Below are 12,789 nucleotides of genomic sequence, written 5' to 3' on the forward strand. Positions count from 1 at the left end.
ACCCGACACGAGAGGAGAACCCTCGAATCGAGGCGGTAGGAGCACGGAGCTGCAGCGGTACTACGGCTGAGAGCTCCAAGCGGTACTACCACTGAGAGCGGTAATACCGCTTTGTAGCTCTTGAGCGGTACTACCGCTGGGGTTCGCGGTACTACCGCTGGGACCAGATCTCAGGGAGAGGACCGCAAGGGAGCCTTCAACAAAGGGGAAAAACTCAGAGGGTGCAAAGGGGATGTGTACGTGTTGATTCCACCTAGCCTAACCAATGCGGATCCCCTCTTGATAGTACGGTGACTCTTACGACACAAGACCACCAAAACTGAATTGAAAGGGCTACACCGTCTTCGCTTCAAACTCTGGGGAGAGGGAATCGTCTCGCCAAAGGATGAATCTCTGAAATACTCAACGCACATGATTAGTCCGCAAATATGTTGTCATCAATCACCAAAACTACTTAGAGAGAAACATGCCTTAACATCAAGGTCATTAGCTTCAAGTTCCTCCGAACTAGAGTCCTCATCATACTCTTGTTCATGCACGCTAGTATCTTTTTTATCGAAAATATATTATTGACAATAATAATTGATGGCATTCACCAAAGCATGCATCCAATCAAGAATTTCATCTTTCCAACGAGCTTGAACAACTTCGATCTCAACATATAATTTTCAAGCACTCGTGCTTAACACATACTGTATGATTTTCTTGGTGGCATTTTTAGTACTATTGTAGTGGGTTACCACCTTGTCGTAGGTTTTTGTACATTGGAAGTCAAGATGTTTGGGAGACCAGCAACATCTACAAGAAACTTGATACATAGAACATAGCATATATGCGTATGTGTTTAAAATTTCTAGCAGTTCTAATGTATCCATAGAATTTATGCTCTTCTTGTGAGTTGCATCATCAAAGAACTCAATGAGTGTGTGCAAAATTTTACTCTTGGGAGTGGGAGGTGGGCTTTCCTCTACTACTTATTCCATGAGGCTTCTTTCTTTCAGGCACACTTGTTAATCCATGATAATTTGTTCTTCGTGATCCCAATAATTTTGCTGCAATTTAGTTTCAAAAAATATATAATTTATGATCTTTTACCAATTCTTGCAGTCATGCTTCTAGGGGTGTTGTTTGCTCTTCTTGTGCAACCTTTTCTTCATCCTTCTGCAGATCCGGTAAAATATTACTTCTCCCAAGGCAGATGCAATCTGATCGTGTTCATTGATCAGTTATGGGTTATCGCAGAAAACATTTGAGCAAAAAGTATGAATAGGTTGCAATTTCATATAAATCAAAACGAATGGATCATCCTGATTCTTCATATTAATGATATTATGTACTCCCTCCGTTCCTAAATATAAGTCTTTTTAGAGATTCCAAGATACCGAACAGAAGGAATAGAACCACATCGACACCCTCAAGAAGTACACATTGTAAGATCACCAATCTAGCATTTAATTTATCACTAGAATTATAGCTTGCTAGCATGGGGTCGATATTACTTTTACATTGGTATTGCATGTGATCTTTCAGATCCATAGTCTGTGAATGGTAATTGATGTGAAGCACATATAAGGGATGCACCTTTGTTTACCAATTGCAACCATCCGTAAAATGGTTTATCTGGGTAGTTCTTCTCCATTGCAGATTTCAGATTTTTCCTGAGTAGACATCTCAGAAGACATGATGAGCAGATTTTTTAATGATTATTGGGTTAATATATAGCAACGAACAAATAAACAAAGAATGAACGGGTAAGTAATAACCAAGCACCATTCTCTCCGGCGATGGGGCCAGAAAATGCTTGATGACCTTTGAGTCTACACGGTTGTTGTAGCACTTTCGTGATAAGTGAAGTGTCGAACCCACACGGAGCGAATAGTGAGACACCACAAACCCCACAACTACGTCATCACTTAACACAGTTCTATAAGCACAAAAGCCGGAGTTTGGAAATAGCCTACTTCAGTGAGTTGCTAAGACAAATAAAAGGAGGGTTTGAACTAAACTACCATCGTTTATTTCTTATACTGTATTATCTTACATGTTATCTCATTACAACTATTTTATCTATGTAAAAGGATAAATATTAGGTTTCTCAAAGTAGTATGCAAACTCTCTATATGCCATGCACTTAAACTCTTGGGCGACACACATCGTCTGGAGCTCCTATTTGACGCATTTGCATCAAATAGCAGGAACATGCCCCCTCGACGAAATTCGATCTCCAGACCTATAACTTGCCAAGGAGAGTAGGTAACCAGTTTAGCTGACAAGAGCTGGTGACCAAAGAGGAGCGTGCGCAGTTAAGAACTAGGCAAAACGCGAATCTGGACTATTTTTTAATTTTTTTTGAACATTTCTTGGAAATTGTGAACATATTTTTGAACATTCCTTGGAATTTTTTCAAACATTCCTTGAAAAGCAAGCATTGTATTCCCTGATTATTCAATTTTTTGAACAACTCGAACAAATTTTGATATTCATTTTTTAAAGCAAAAACATTTTTTAACAAAATTAAAATTTTAAAATCCTGATTGTTTTTTTAAAATGAAAACATTTTTCTAATTTTCTGAATACAATTTATAATGGGAATATTTTCAAATTTGGAACAAAATTTTTAAAGTGCGAGCATATTTTGACATCCCTGAACGTTTTTTATAAACACGAACATTTGTTTTAGTTTGTGAGAATATTTTTGGAAAATAGGAACATACTATTTTCACTTTCTTTACAGTTTTTAAAAACAGGAGTATTTTTTGAATTTATGAACAAATTTTGAAAATACGAAACTTTGAAATTTTGAACATGTTTTTACAAACACAAACATTTCCGAAATTTCCAGACATTTGTCGAAATCATGAAGATTTTTAATATACACGACTTTTTTGAAAAATCACAAACATTTTTTGAAAAAAAAGGAAAAATGAAAAATAAACAAAAAACCCAAAACGAAAAAAAGAAACATAAACATAAAAAAGGAAAAAAAATAAAAAGAGAAAAACAAAAACCAATGATAACCTGTAAAAAAAGGGGGAAATGGTTGGGATAGTTCCCAAGCTATCTACAAAAATGGGACGGCCCAAATGCATAGCACCGACAGTTTGCCACGATAAGCATCAAATACGGAATTCGGGATAGCAACCGTAACAAGCATGAATGAATTTGAATTCTCAGGGCATGGCCTGCTGGCCCTCATATTTTATTTGGGGGGGGGGGGGGGGGCATAACTCCCCCACCAGACACGGCAATATATTTGTTCAATAGGTCAAGTTATATTGTTCGTTCTATCCATGAGTGTCTTCTAAATCTCTATGGACGGGGGCGCCTTCGACACAGAGGGTCGTGGAACATGTGCGACTCGCGACTACAGTGACCAGCTCGTCTGTCAGCTGTCCGGTAAGCCGCTGGCGACGCTGGATGAGTTCACGCTCGGCAGTGCCCCCGCCCTGGACAACTACAACATCTCGGTGTTCGACGACTTCAATGTTCCCATGTCGTTCTCCCGCGATACCTTCGGTGTCAACCTCCTCTGCCTCGACGACAGCTGCTCCAATGTGGGGAAGGTCCAGCCTTGCACGACAAAGGCCTGCCTTCTACCCGTACTAGCTAGTGAGCTCTCCATCGCAGGGACATGACATGGTCGACGAGTATGCACATTGGTTGACGAGTACTTAGCTACTATTAGCATTGATCAGGACGACATGTCGCTAATGTCCTGCAAGTGCACGGGGCATTGTGGTTATTTCGTAAAGTGTCGAACCCACAGGAAACGAAAAGAATGACATTATCAACCCCGTAACTATGTTATCACCTATGCAGTTTGTATGCACCCAAATAGGAGTTCAAAAATGGTCCACTCCATCGGTTGCTACCGAAAAGATAAATCAGTTTTACTAAACTACCAAAGAAAAGGTAAAAACAGGAAATAAAAGGACAAAACTAAATGATGGCTGAGTTTGAGTAGTAAACGTTCTCTAGGGTTGCAGAGTAATGATCACTAATGCGATCTGCACAACACATGTGGAGGCATGGTTCTAGATCTCCATCTCTCTAGCCACATGTTATATGTCAAAAGTGGACCGATCCTAGTACACATACGCGCTACAAGAGTAATCTACATATGCCACCGCCTTAGTTTTCTCAGGCTGGTTTTCACTAGGTTGATTAAGTCTTTCCCCACAGACGCAACCATTCTTAGGTTTGCCACCACTCCCCTACAATTGCAAAGACGAAAACCGAAGAATATTACTGTCACCTCTTTACCTCAACACCTTAACCTCTAGAACAATAATAATATTGTCCATGGTCAATCTAGGCAAAAAAAATGCGAGTGAAGCCTTCTCTCAACATTAATGGAGGCTATTAGCTGGACATAAATACGAAGATATCATATCTCCTATAGGAATTCAGTAGTTGAGAGGTCGAAGACAAACAGGAAACTAGTTGAGAAGTACTCCAGAAGAAGGCATCCACATAATTGAATCTATATCTGAAGGCTGAAAATGAATCGAGTGACCCTAAATTTATTTTCAGCGGACTTACCACTAGCCTCTGCTTTTTCTTGCCCATTTTTTACACGTAACAAGTAACCACTCATCTCTCGATCCATTTCCATTTCACTCAACAGTCGACACGGCAATGCCACCACATATTTTCGTGGACGCCTTGAGTGCATGGTTACCAGCGTTACCAGTACGGCGCCAGAAGCCCATAACGCTCGTCTTTCTTCGACGACATGGCCGTCTCGCCTCTTGCACTCGTGCTCCTCCTCCTCGCCTTCGCCGTGTCTCTCTTGTACATCCTCCGTAGGCCCGCCCCTCTGCGCAGCGGCAGCGATGGAGGACGGAGGCATCTTCCGCCGTCACCGCGCGGCCTCCCGCTGCTCGGCCACCTACATCTCCTCGGCTCGTTGCCGCACCGGGCCCTGCGGTCCCTGGCCGCCGCACACGGCCCGGTCCTGCTGCTCCGGCTCGGCCGCGTGCCCGCCGTGGTCGTGTCCTCGCCGGCCGCCGCGGAGGAGGTGATGAGGGCCCGCGACCTGGCCTTCGCGAGCCGGCCCCGGAGCGCCATGGCCGACCGGCTCCTCTACGGGCGCGACGTAGCGTTCGCGCCCTACGGCGAGTACTGGCGCCAGGCGCGCCGCGTGTGCGTGGTCCACCTCCTCAGCCCGCTCCGCATCCTCTCCTTCCGCGGCGTCCGGGAGGAGGAGGCCGCCGCGCTGGTCGAGCGCGTCCGCGGAGCGGCGGCGGGCGGCGCCGCTGTGGACCTGTGTGAGCTCCTCGTCGCCTACGCCAACACGGTGGTCTCGCGCGCCGCGTTCGGGGACGACAGCGCGCGCGGCCTGTATGAGGAAGGCAACAAGGAACGCGAGCTGAGGAAGGTGTTCAACGACTTCCAGGAGCTGCTCGGCACGGCGCCTCTGGGGGAGCTCCTGCCGTGGCTGGGGTGGTTGGACGCCGTGAGGGGGATGGAGGGGAAGATCAGACGGACGTTCAAGGCGCTCGACGGTGTGCTCGAGAAGGTGATCGGCGACCACCGCCGCCGGCGTCAAGCCGGCCAGCAGACGGGAGATGACGGCGGCGATCACAGGGATTTCGTGGACGTGTTGTTGGACGTGAGCGATACTGATGACGAAGCTGGCATGCGTCTCAGCACGACCGAAATCAAGGCCATCATTTTGGTACAGTACGTGTTTATTATGCCGCCGTGCTCGTTGTTAGTGGTTAACATGTTTCTTGTACGTACGTCGTCGACGCGCAGGACATGTTCGCGGCGGGCACGGACACGACGAGCACGGCAATGGAGTGGGCCATGGCGGAGGTCATCACGCACCCAGACAGCATGCGTAAGCTCCAGGACGAGCTCAGGGCGGCCGTCGGTGGCTCCGGGCACGTCATCACCGAGGACCACATCGACAAGCTGCACTACCTCAAGGCGGTGGTCAAGGAGACGCTACGCCTGCACCCACCGATCCCGCTCCTCGTGCCCCGAGAGCCACAAGACGACGCCGAGATACTCGGCCACCACGTCCCGGCGGGCACGCGGGTGGTCATCAACGCGTGGGCCGTCGGCCGGGACCCGGCGGCGTGGGAGCGCGCCGAGGAGTTCGTACCGGAGAGGTTTCTCGACGGCGCGGTGGACTACAAGGGGCAGGACTTCCAGCTGATACCGTTCGGTGCTGGGCGGCGGGGGTGCCCCGGGGTCGGATTCGCCGCGGCGACCGTTGAGATGGCGCTGGCGAGTTTGATGTACCATTTCGACTGGGAGCCGGCCGGGGCGTCGCTGGACATGCGCGAGGTGAACGGGCTCGCCGTGCATCTCAAGTCCGGCCTGCCGCTTGTCGCTAAACTGCGGTTTCGTTAGATAAACTTGTTGCTATGCAAGAAGAACAATAATCCTACATCTACGTACAGCAGACGAAGACTAACGTAAACTGCCTAACTAATTAACTTCGGCCCCCCTGATTTTCAGGTGGGTGGGGCCCCTTCCTCCCCCTTCTCCAATACTAATTAGCCACGTTGCACTTTACGTAAAACACGTAACATTATTTACGTAAGTGTAGCATTGCTCGCAAGAAGAAACTGTGAAAATCTGTAAAAATGTATTGTAGTGTTTGCTTCAAAGCCTAACCGAATCTTGCATGGATCTCAGTATTGTAGTGTACTGTAGGGTTTCATGGAGAATTGAGGTATATGAGAGAATTCAAACTGGAGGCAGAAGGCAAAAGGAGCAAAGAGAAGGTAGGGAGACGACTAATTTCTTTTCGTTTTTTAGTCTACTGATTTCATTTCTTATGACCCCATCAGAACAGTGGTTCAACGTAACGTATATATCCTCGACAGTCGACACTCCAGGCCATGGGCCAAATGCTCACACACTTGCATGCGAATTTTCTTTTAAAATGTTGACATCTTTATAAAATCTCGAAACTATATTTCTCTTTGAAAAAAGGAAAATTTATCTCCTCGTCGTTGCCGTCGCGAACGAAGAGTTACCCTTCGATGCAGTCGTGGATAAAGAGATGGTCTTCGGACCAGTTTTTTTGGGCGATTCTACCAGATTCGCCCCCCTCCCCAGCTTCTCCCAGAATCACCACTCCATATGTTTTTTACAATCCTAACTAATTAGACCTTAACTAGATAAGATTGTAAAAAAAAATATGTAGTGACGATTTTAGAAGAAGTTGGGGAGGGAGGCGATTTTGAGAGAATCGCCGAAAAGAACTGGCCCTTTGTGGCGGCTACGGAAGAAGCGGGAGCCTTCGTGGAAGAAGAGTTGTCTTTGTCACTAGCCAAAACAAAAAACTTGCAAGACAACTCTGCTCCGACCTGACCATCATGACCACCGCGGCCCAGTGGCGGAGCCAGCTATCTGGCAAGGTCTGGCAGCTGCCACACCTAAATTTCAACCAAAGGTACTAGTACACCTACGTGCTGGACATGGACCTGGTACTACAAGTACGTAGCTGGTGGGGATGATGTAAAACTCCGCCGAACAGAGCACGAGTACACGCAGGATAATAAAATATGGTACTTAAATTTGGATTTTAGTTGTATTTGCGAAACACAAAGTATTTATATATCTAATATTCTAGGCAGTTTTTGGTCGGTTGCATTTTACATGCTTTTCTCCTTCATAAGCTCGGCCACACCTGAAAATTATTTCTGCATTCGTCACTGCCACCGCCCACCAACTAGGACATCCGTCTTCCCAGGGTGGAGGCCTACAACGAGGCCTCAGGAGAGTAAGCGACCTCCGCCTTTCACGCGTATAGTGTAGTCGTCTTCACCTTGGGCGTAATATCAAGCCTATCTTGGTACGGCGTGACGGCTACTTCCGGGTCCTTATAGCCAGACACTACGGCAAGCAGGAGTGCGACGTCGTCTACTTCTAGCCGTCACCATCGAAGAAGATGCTGCCCTGATGTACAGGTATCCAATCGCGCGTGTGTGTGTTGCTTAAAATTTTAAATAGCGCACAACTTGGCGGACTAGTCCTTCTATTTGTAGATGGATGCGGAAGAAAATTTACATCTTGCCGTTGAAGATTTAGCGGACAACTGCTCTGACGGCTATGGCGTGGTACTTAAAACAGTGGCATAGCTTGCGTGTTTCCAGCCACCTTATCTGAGCACGCGCGACGACGACGAGTGCTGGCCCGGAAGACTGCGCGACACGGCGACGGGCGTTGGCCCTGATGCTCTGGACGACTGTGCACGAGGACAACGGCGCCGGCCATGATGCTCTGGACCTGGACGACTGCGCGAGCGAAGACGGCCATGAGTTGCGCTCGTATTTCTCTTTCTCCTGTGTGGACGTGAACGTGCGGGAAGGCTGCATGGGGTCATCTTATCCATGGATCAGGACAGTACCTGATCGGGGGTGTAGAATAGTGTATGTAAAACACAGCAACAATCAGCGTGTTGTATTTATCCTCATGTAGGAAATCCATTTATGCGGATGTCATCAATGACGGGCAACCTTTCCAACAACAACAAAATTGTGTGTGGACAATGAAATTCCTCTTGAAAATAAAAATCTTCATGTGGTATTTAGAGTAGATCGTAAGGTTGTTCTCACGGGCTTCTACTCTGTCGGACCACGTGTTCCACTCCGACGATTGGGACATACTCTTTCCCAATGCGCACCTTCAGGCTATCACCACAGCTTGCTCGGATCATGCTCCATTATATCTTCAGGGGTGCGTCGACGAGCCGAGAAAGCCTTCCTTTAAATTCGAGGAATTCTGGCTTCGTCTCCTGGGCTTCAAGGACACCGTTGCCTTGGCATGGAACAAACCTGTTCAGGCCCGAGATGCCATCCGCAAGATTTATATCAAGCTTTGTCGGACCGTGAAGGCCCTGCGCAAGTGGCAAAAGGAAAAGGTTGGGATGCTTGGCTCCCAGATCGCAGTTGCCAAGGAGATCATCTGGCGCCTAGATGTTGCTGAGGAGGGAAGACCGCTCTCGGACTCGGAGAGGGAATTGCGTAAACAACTTAAGGCCTCGTACCTGGGGCTCCTCGCCATTCAGAAAATCAAGCTGAGACAGCGTTCTCGGCTCAACTGGATCCGACTGGGGGATGCCACCACAAAGCTTTTTCATGCTCGAGCGAACGGACGAAGGCGTAAGAACTTCATCCAGACAATCACCACCACCTCAGGGCTGGCAATTACCAGACAGGACAAGGAACGGGCCCTTCTGGACCACTTCCAGGCTAACATCGGCACGCCTGCCCTGCACACCAAGTCCATTGTCTGGGAGAGCATCGGGATGCAGCGCCATGACCTATCGGCTCTGGACGCTCCATTCGACGAGGTGGAGATTAAGGAGGCGGTATTCTCCTTACCTTCGGTCAAGGCCCCGGGCCCTGATGGTTTCATCGGCGCCTTCTTCAAATCATGCTGGGAGATCATCAAAGTGGATGTCGTGGCTGTGGTGATGCAGCTCGCGAACCTGAGAGGCGACTGCGATGGCCTGATCAATTCTGCCAACATTATTCTGCTCCCGAAAAAAGCCGGCGCATCCTCGATTGGCGACTATCGCCCAATCAGTTTGATACACAGCATCTCCAAGATCTTCTCCAAGTTGTTGGCTAACCGACTAGCCCCTCTGCTTTCGTCGCTGGTTTCCAAGTGCCAGAGTGCCTTTGTGCAGAAACGGTGCATCCACGATAATTTCCTACACGTGCAAAACTTGATCAAAGAATTGCACCGCTCTTCAATGCCAGGCCTTTTCCTCAAGCTCGACATCTCCAAGGCTTTCGACTCTGTGGGTTGGGCTTACCTCCTGGAGGTGCTGCAACAGTTGGGATTTGGGCAGCGCTGGCGGGATTGGATCTGCATGACCCTCGCTTCATCTTCCTCTAGGGTGTTGTTAAATGGGGAGCCGGGAACCCCATTCGTACATGGAAAAGGCCTTCGTCAGGGCGACCCGGTGTCGCCTATGCTCTTCATTCTGGCCATCGATCCTCTGCAACTTATGTTTCGGGCGGCTTCCCAGGCCGGGATCCTCAAGCCCATCAGGGCGCGGACGGCCTCCTGCAGGGTTTCTCTCTATGCAGACGATGCGGGCATCTTCGCTAACCCGGTCAAAGAAGAGATCGACGCCATCGCTAGGATCCTTGCCTGTTTTGGGGATGCATCGGGCCTCGTCACAAACGTCAGCAAGACCGAGGTGTTCCCCATTCGCTGCCAGGACATCGATCTCCCGGCAATCCTCTCGGCCTTCCCGGCCAAGCTGACCTCGTTCCCCGGCCGATACCTAGGTCTCCCACTACATACCAGGCGGCTCAGAAGGGTTGACCTCTAACCTCTTCTAGACAAGGCAATGGGCCGGTTGCCGGGATGGAAGGGGAAGAACCTGGCGCGACCGGGCAGGGTCTCCCTTGCAAAGTCCGTATTGTGCGCCATCGCAAATCATCACCTCACTGCGCTCTCGCTTCCCACTTGGGCAATCCAGAAGCTCAGTAAGATCACTCGTAACTTCATCTGGTGTGGGGAAGACTCGGAAAACACGTCTGGCGGACATTCTCTGGTCAACTGGAAGACTGTCTGCCGGCCTAAGCCCATGGGGGGGCCTGGGAATCACTGACCTCGAGGGATTTGGTCGGGCGCTCCGACTGCGCTGGCCTTGGCTTATGTGGACTGATCATGGCCGCCAATGAGTGGGCTCTGCGGTGCCCTGCGATGAGACGGATATGGCGCTCTTCAGGGCTTCTACCACCATCTCCTTGGGCAATGGGAGAAAATCCTTATTCTGGCACGACGATTGGACAGGACAGGGCCCCCTGTCCCGGGCCTTCCCGGAGTTGTATAAAATTGCCACCAGGAAGAGGAGAACTGTGATGAAGGAGCTCTAGGAGGAGAACTGGATCAGATTGGTGGCCCATCTTTCATCGCCTACCCATCTGCAGGAGTTCATTGCCCTCGCATCAGCTATCTCTCAGGTTGAGTTGAACCCGGACCATGAGGACTCCATCACTTGGCGGTGGACCCCAAATGGCATATACTCTGCTGCTTCGGCCTACGCGGTCCAGTTCTCTGCATCCTATCCCAAGTTTTCCCCAGCCAAGATTTGGGAGGCACACGCAGAGCCAAAATGCAAGTTCTTCGCCTGGCTTGTGCTCCACGGAAAAATCCTCACGGCCGACATGCTAGCCGTTCGTGGCTGGCCGCACAACCCTCGCTGCCCCCTTTGCCTTGGGGCACCGGAGACGGCCACTCATCTCTGCAAGGACTGCCCGTTTGCCGCCGCAGTTTGGTCTCACGTCCAGGTGTGGACGGGAGAGGATTCTGGGGCCACACCCACGTTGCCCCCTTCGATGGGGATTTCGGACTGGTGGGATTCGTTCACCACCAATTTGCCCAAGGACGACGGAAGAAGACGGAGCGGCCGCTTCCTTTACACCATCGGGAACATCTGGAAGGAGCGAAACCGACGCATCTTCAATGGAACTCGCCTCACGCACCTAGAGGTAGCAGCTATTGCCTTCGACGACATCAAGCAAAGGACTTTGGCCTTTGGCCGAGCACAGATGGCAGCCGGTATCGGTTGATTAGTTCCTAGGGGGTTTTGTCCGGTTTCTCTCAGAAAACCGGATCTCTCTTGTACATAAACTTTATCCTCCTTCTTATATGAAAAGGCAGTGCTCCTGCCGGTTCCTCAAAAAAAAGGTTGTTCTCACAAAAGATAATCGATTTTTTTTTGGCAAAGATGCACTAAGTGTTGTTTTTGTGGCGACAAGGAATCGATTCAGCATCTATTGCTTCACTACCCACTTGTCAAGCTATTATGGAGATCAATTCATATAGCTTTTAATCTACCTCCACTAATGAGTGGTACGATATGTTCGTAAACTGGTTGTTGGGGTGAATCCCAAGTTGAAGTTTCAAATCCATATGAGAATTTGGGCTTTACTTTGAGCCATTTATAACAACTCTAGTGATTGAAAAAAATATTTTTTTTCTGCAAGTTATCTTCAAGGCCATCAGCTTAATCCATAGCCCATAGGTGGTCGTTACTACGCAAAGAGGAGGATTGGGTGCCTACAGTCTTTGGTAGTAGCCGATGAGAGGTGATCTCTTAGAGTTCATTATACAGATTTAGTTAGTGTAGGATTTGTGATGTCATTTTCCTTTGTTTTTTTTACTTTTTAGTTTGCCCTTGGGCTATCCATGTGTGCCCCCTTTTTCTAGAAAACTTTATTGTGATCAGTTGCTAAAATCTAAAATAATCAATAAACCGATGCAGAGAACGAGGGTATTCCGTGTTTTTGAGAGAAAAAATGAATTAGCTCACATTTAAATCAACACGTAGATAATTAGAGGGCATGAAGACAATAACTAACATGAACAAAAAAGAAGTAGCACATGAAGGCGGAGGCCTACTAAAAGGTACGATGGTCATCATCTCAGGCGCTGTGGAAATAACTCCGGCGGCTCACTGAATTCATGAGACATTAGATCTGGGTCCAAGGCTGAACATCACGCATGTGCGAAATCCTTTTATACGGATGTGGATAATGAAAAAGAATTGATGGGCATCCTTTCCAACAACAAAAAATGTGGACAATGAAATTCCTATTGAAAATAAAAATCTTCATGTGGTATTTAGGTCGCATGGTTATTCCGACAAAAGATAATCTGAAAAAAAAGGAATTGACAGCGATACACGAAGTATTGCTTTTGTGGCGATAAGGAGTCAATTCAGCATCTATTCCTTCACTAGCCACTTGTCAAGCTATTATGATGATCAATTTTTATAGCTTTTAATCTATCTCCACCAATGAG

At 48.2% G+C, this 12,789-nt stretch overlaps 1 protein-coding gene across 1 annotated transcript; it reads left to right on the top strand.

The window, feature by feature from the left end:
- The first annotated feature begins 4,621 nt into the window (after positions 1 to 4,621).
- Positions 4,622 to 6,929, top strand: LOC123060780 (cytochrome P450 71A1). The gene is made up of 3 exons (XM_044483612.1): positions 4,622 to 5,680; positions 5,761 to 6,379; positions 6,571 to 6,929. Exons 1-2 carry the CDS (start codon positions 4,736 to 4,738, stop codon positions 6,361 to 6,363), a joined length of 1,548 nt encoding a protein of 515 aa, XP_044339547.1. The 5' UTR covers positions 4,622 to 4,735; the 3' UTR covers positions 6,364 to 6,379; positions 6,571 to 6,929.
- The last annotated feature ends 5,860 nt before the right edge of the window (positions 6,930 to 12,789 follow it).

This window comes from Triticum aestivum, chromosome 3A (genome assembly GCF_018294505.1).
Source record: "Triticum aestivum cultivar Chinese Spring chromosome 3A, IWGSC CS RefSeq v2.1, whole genome shotgun sequence".
Lineage (NCBI taxonomy): Eukaryota > Viridiplantae > Streptophyta > Magnoliopsida > Poales > Poaceae > Triticum > Triticum aestivum.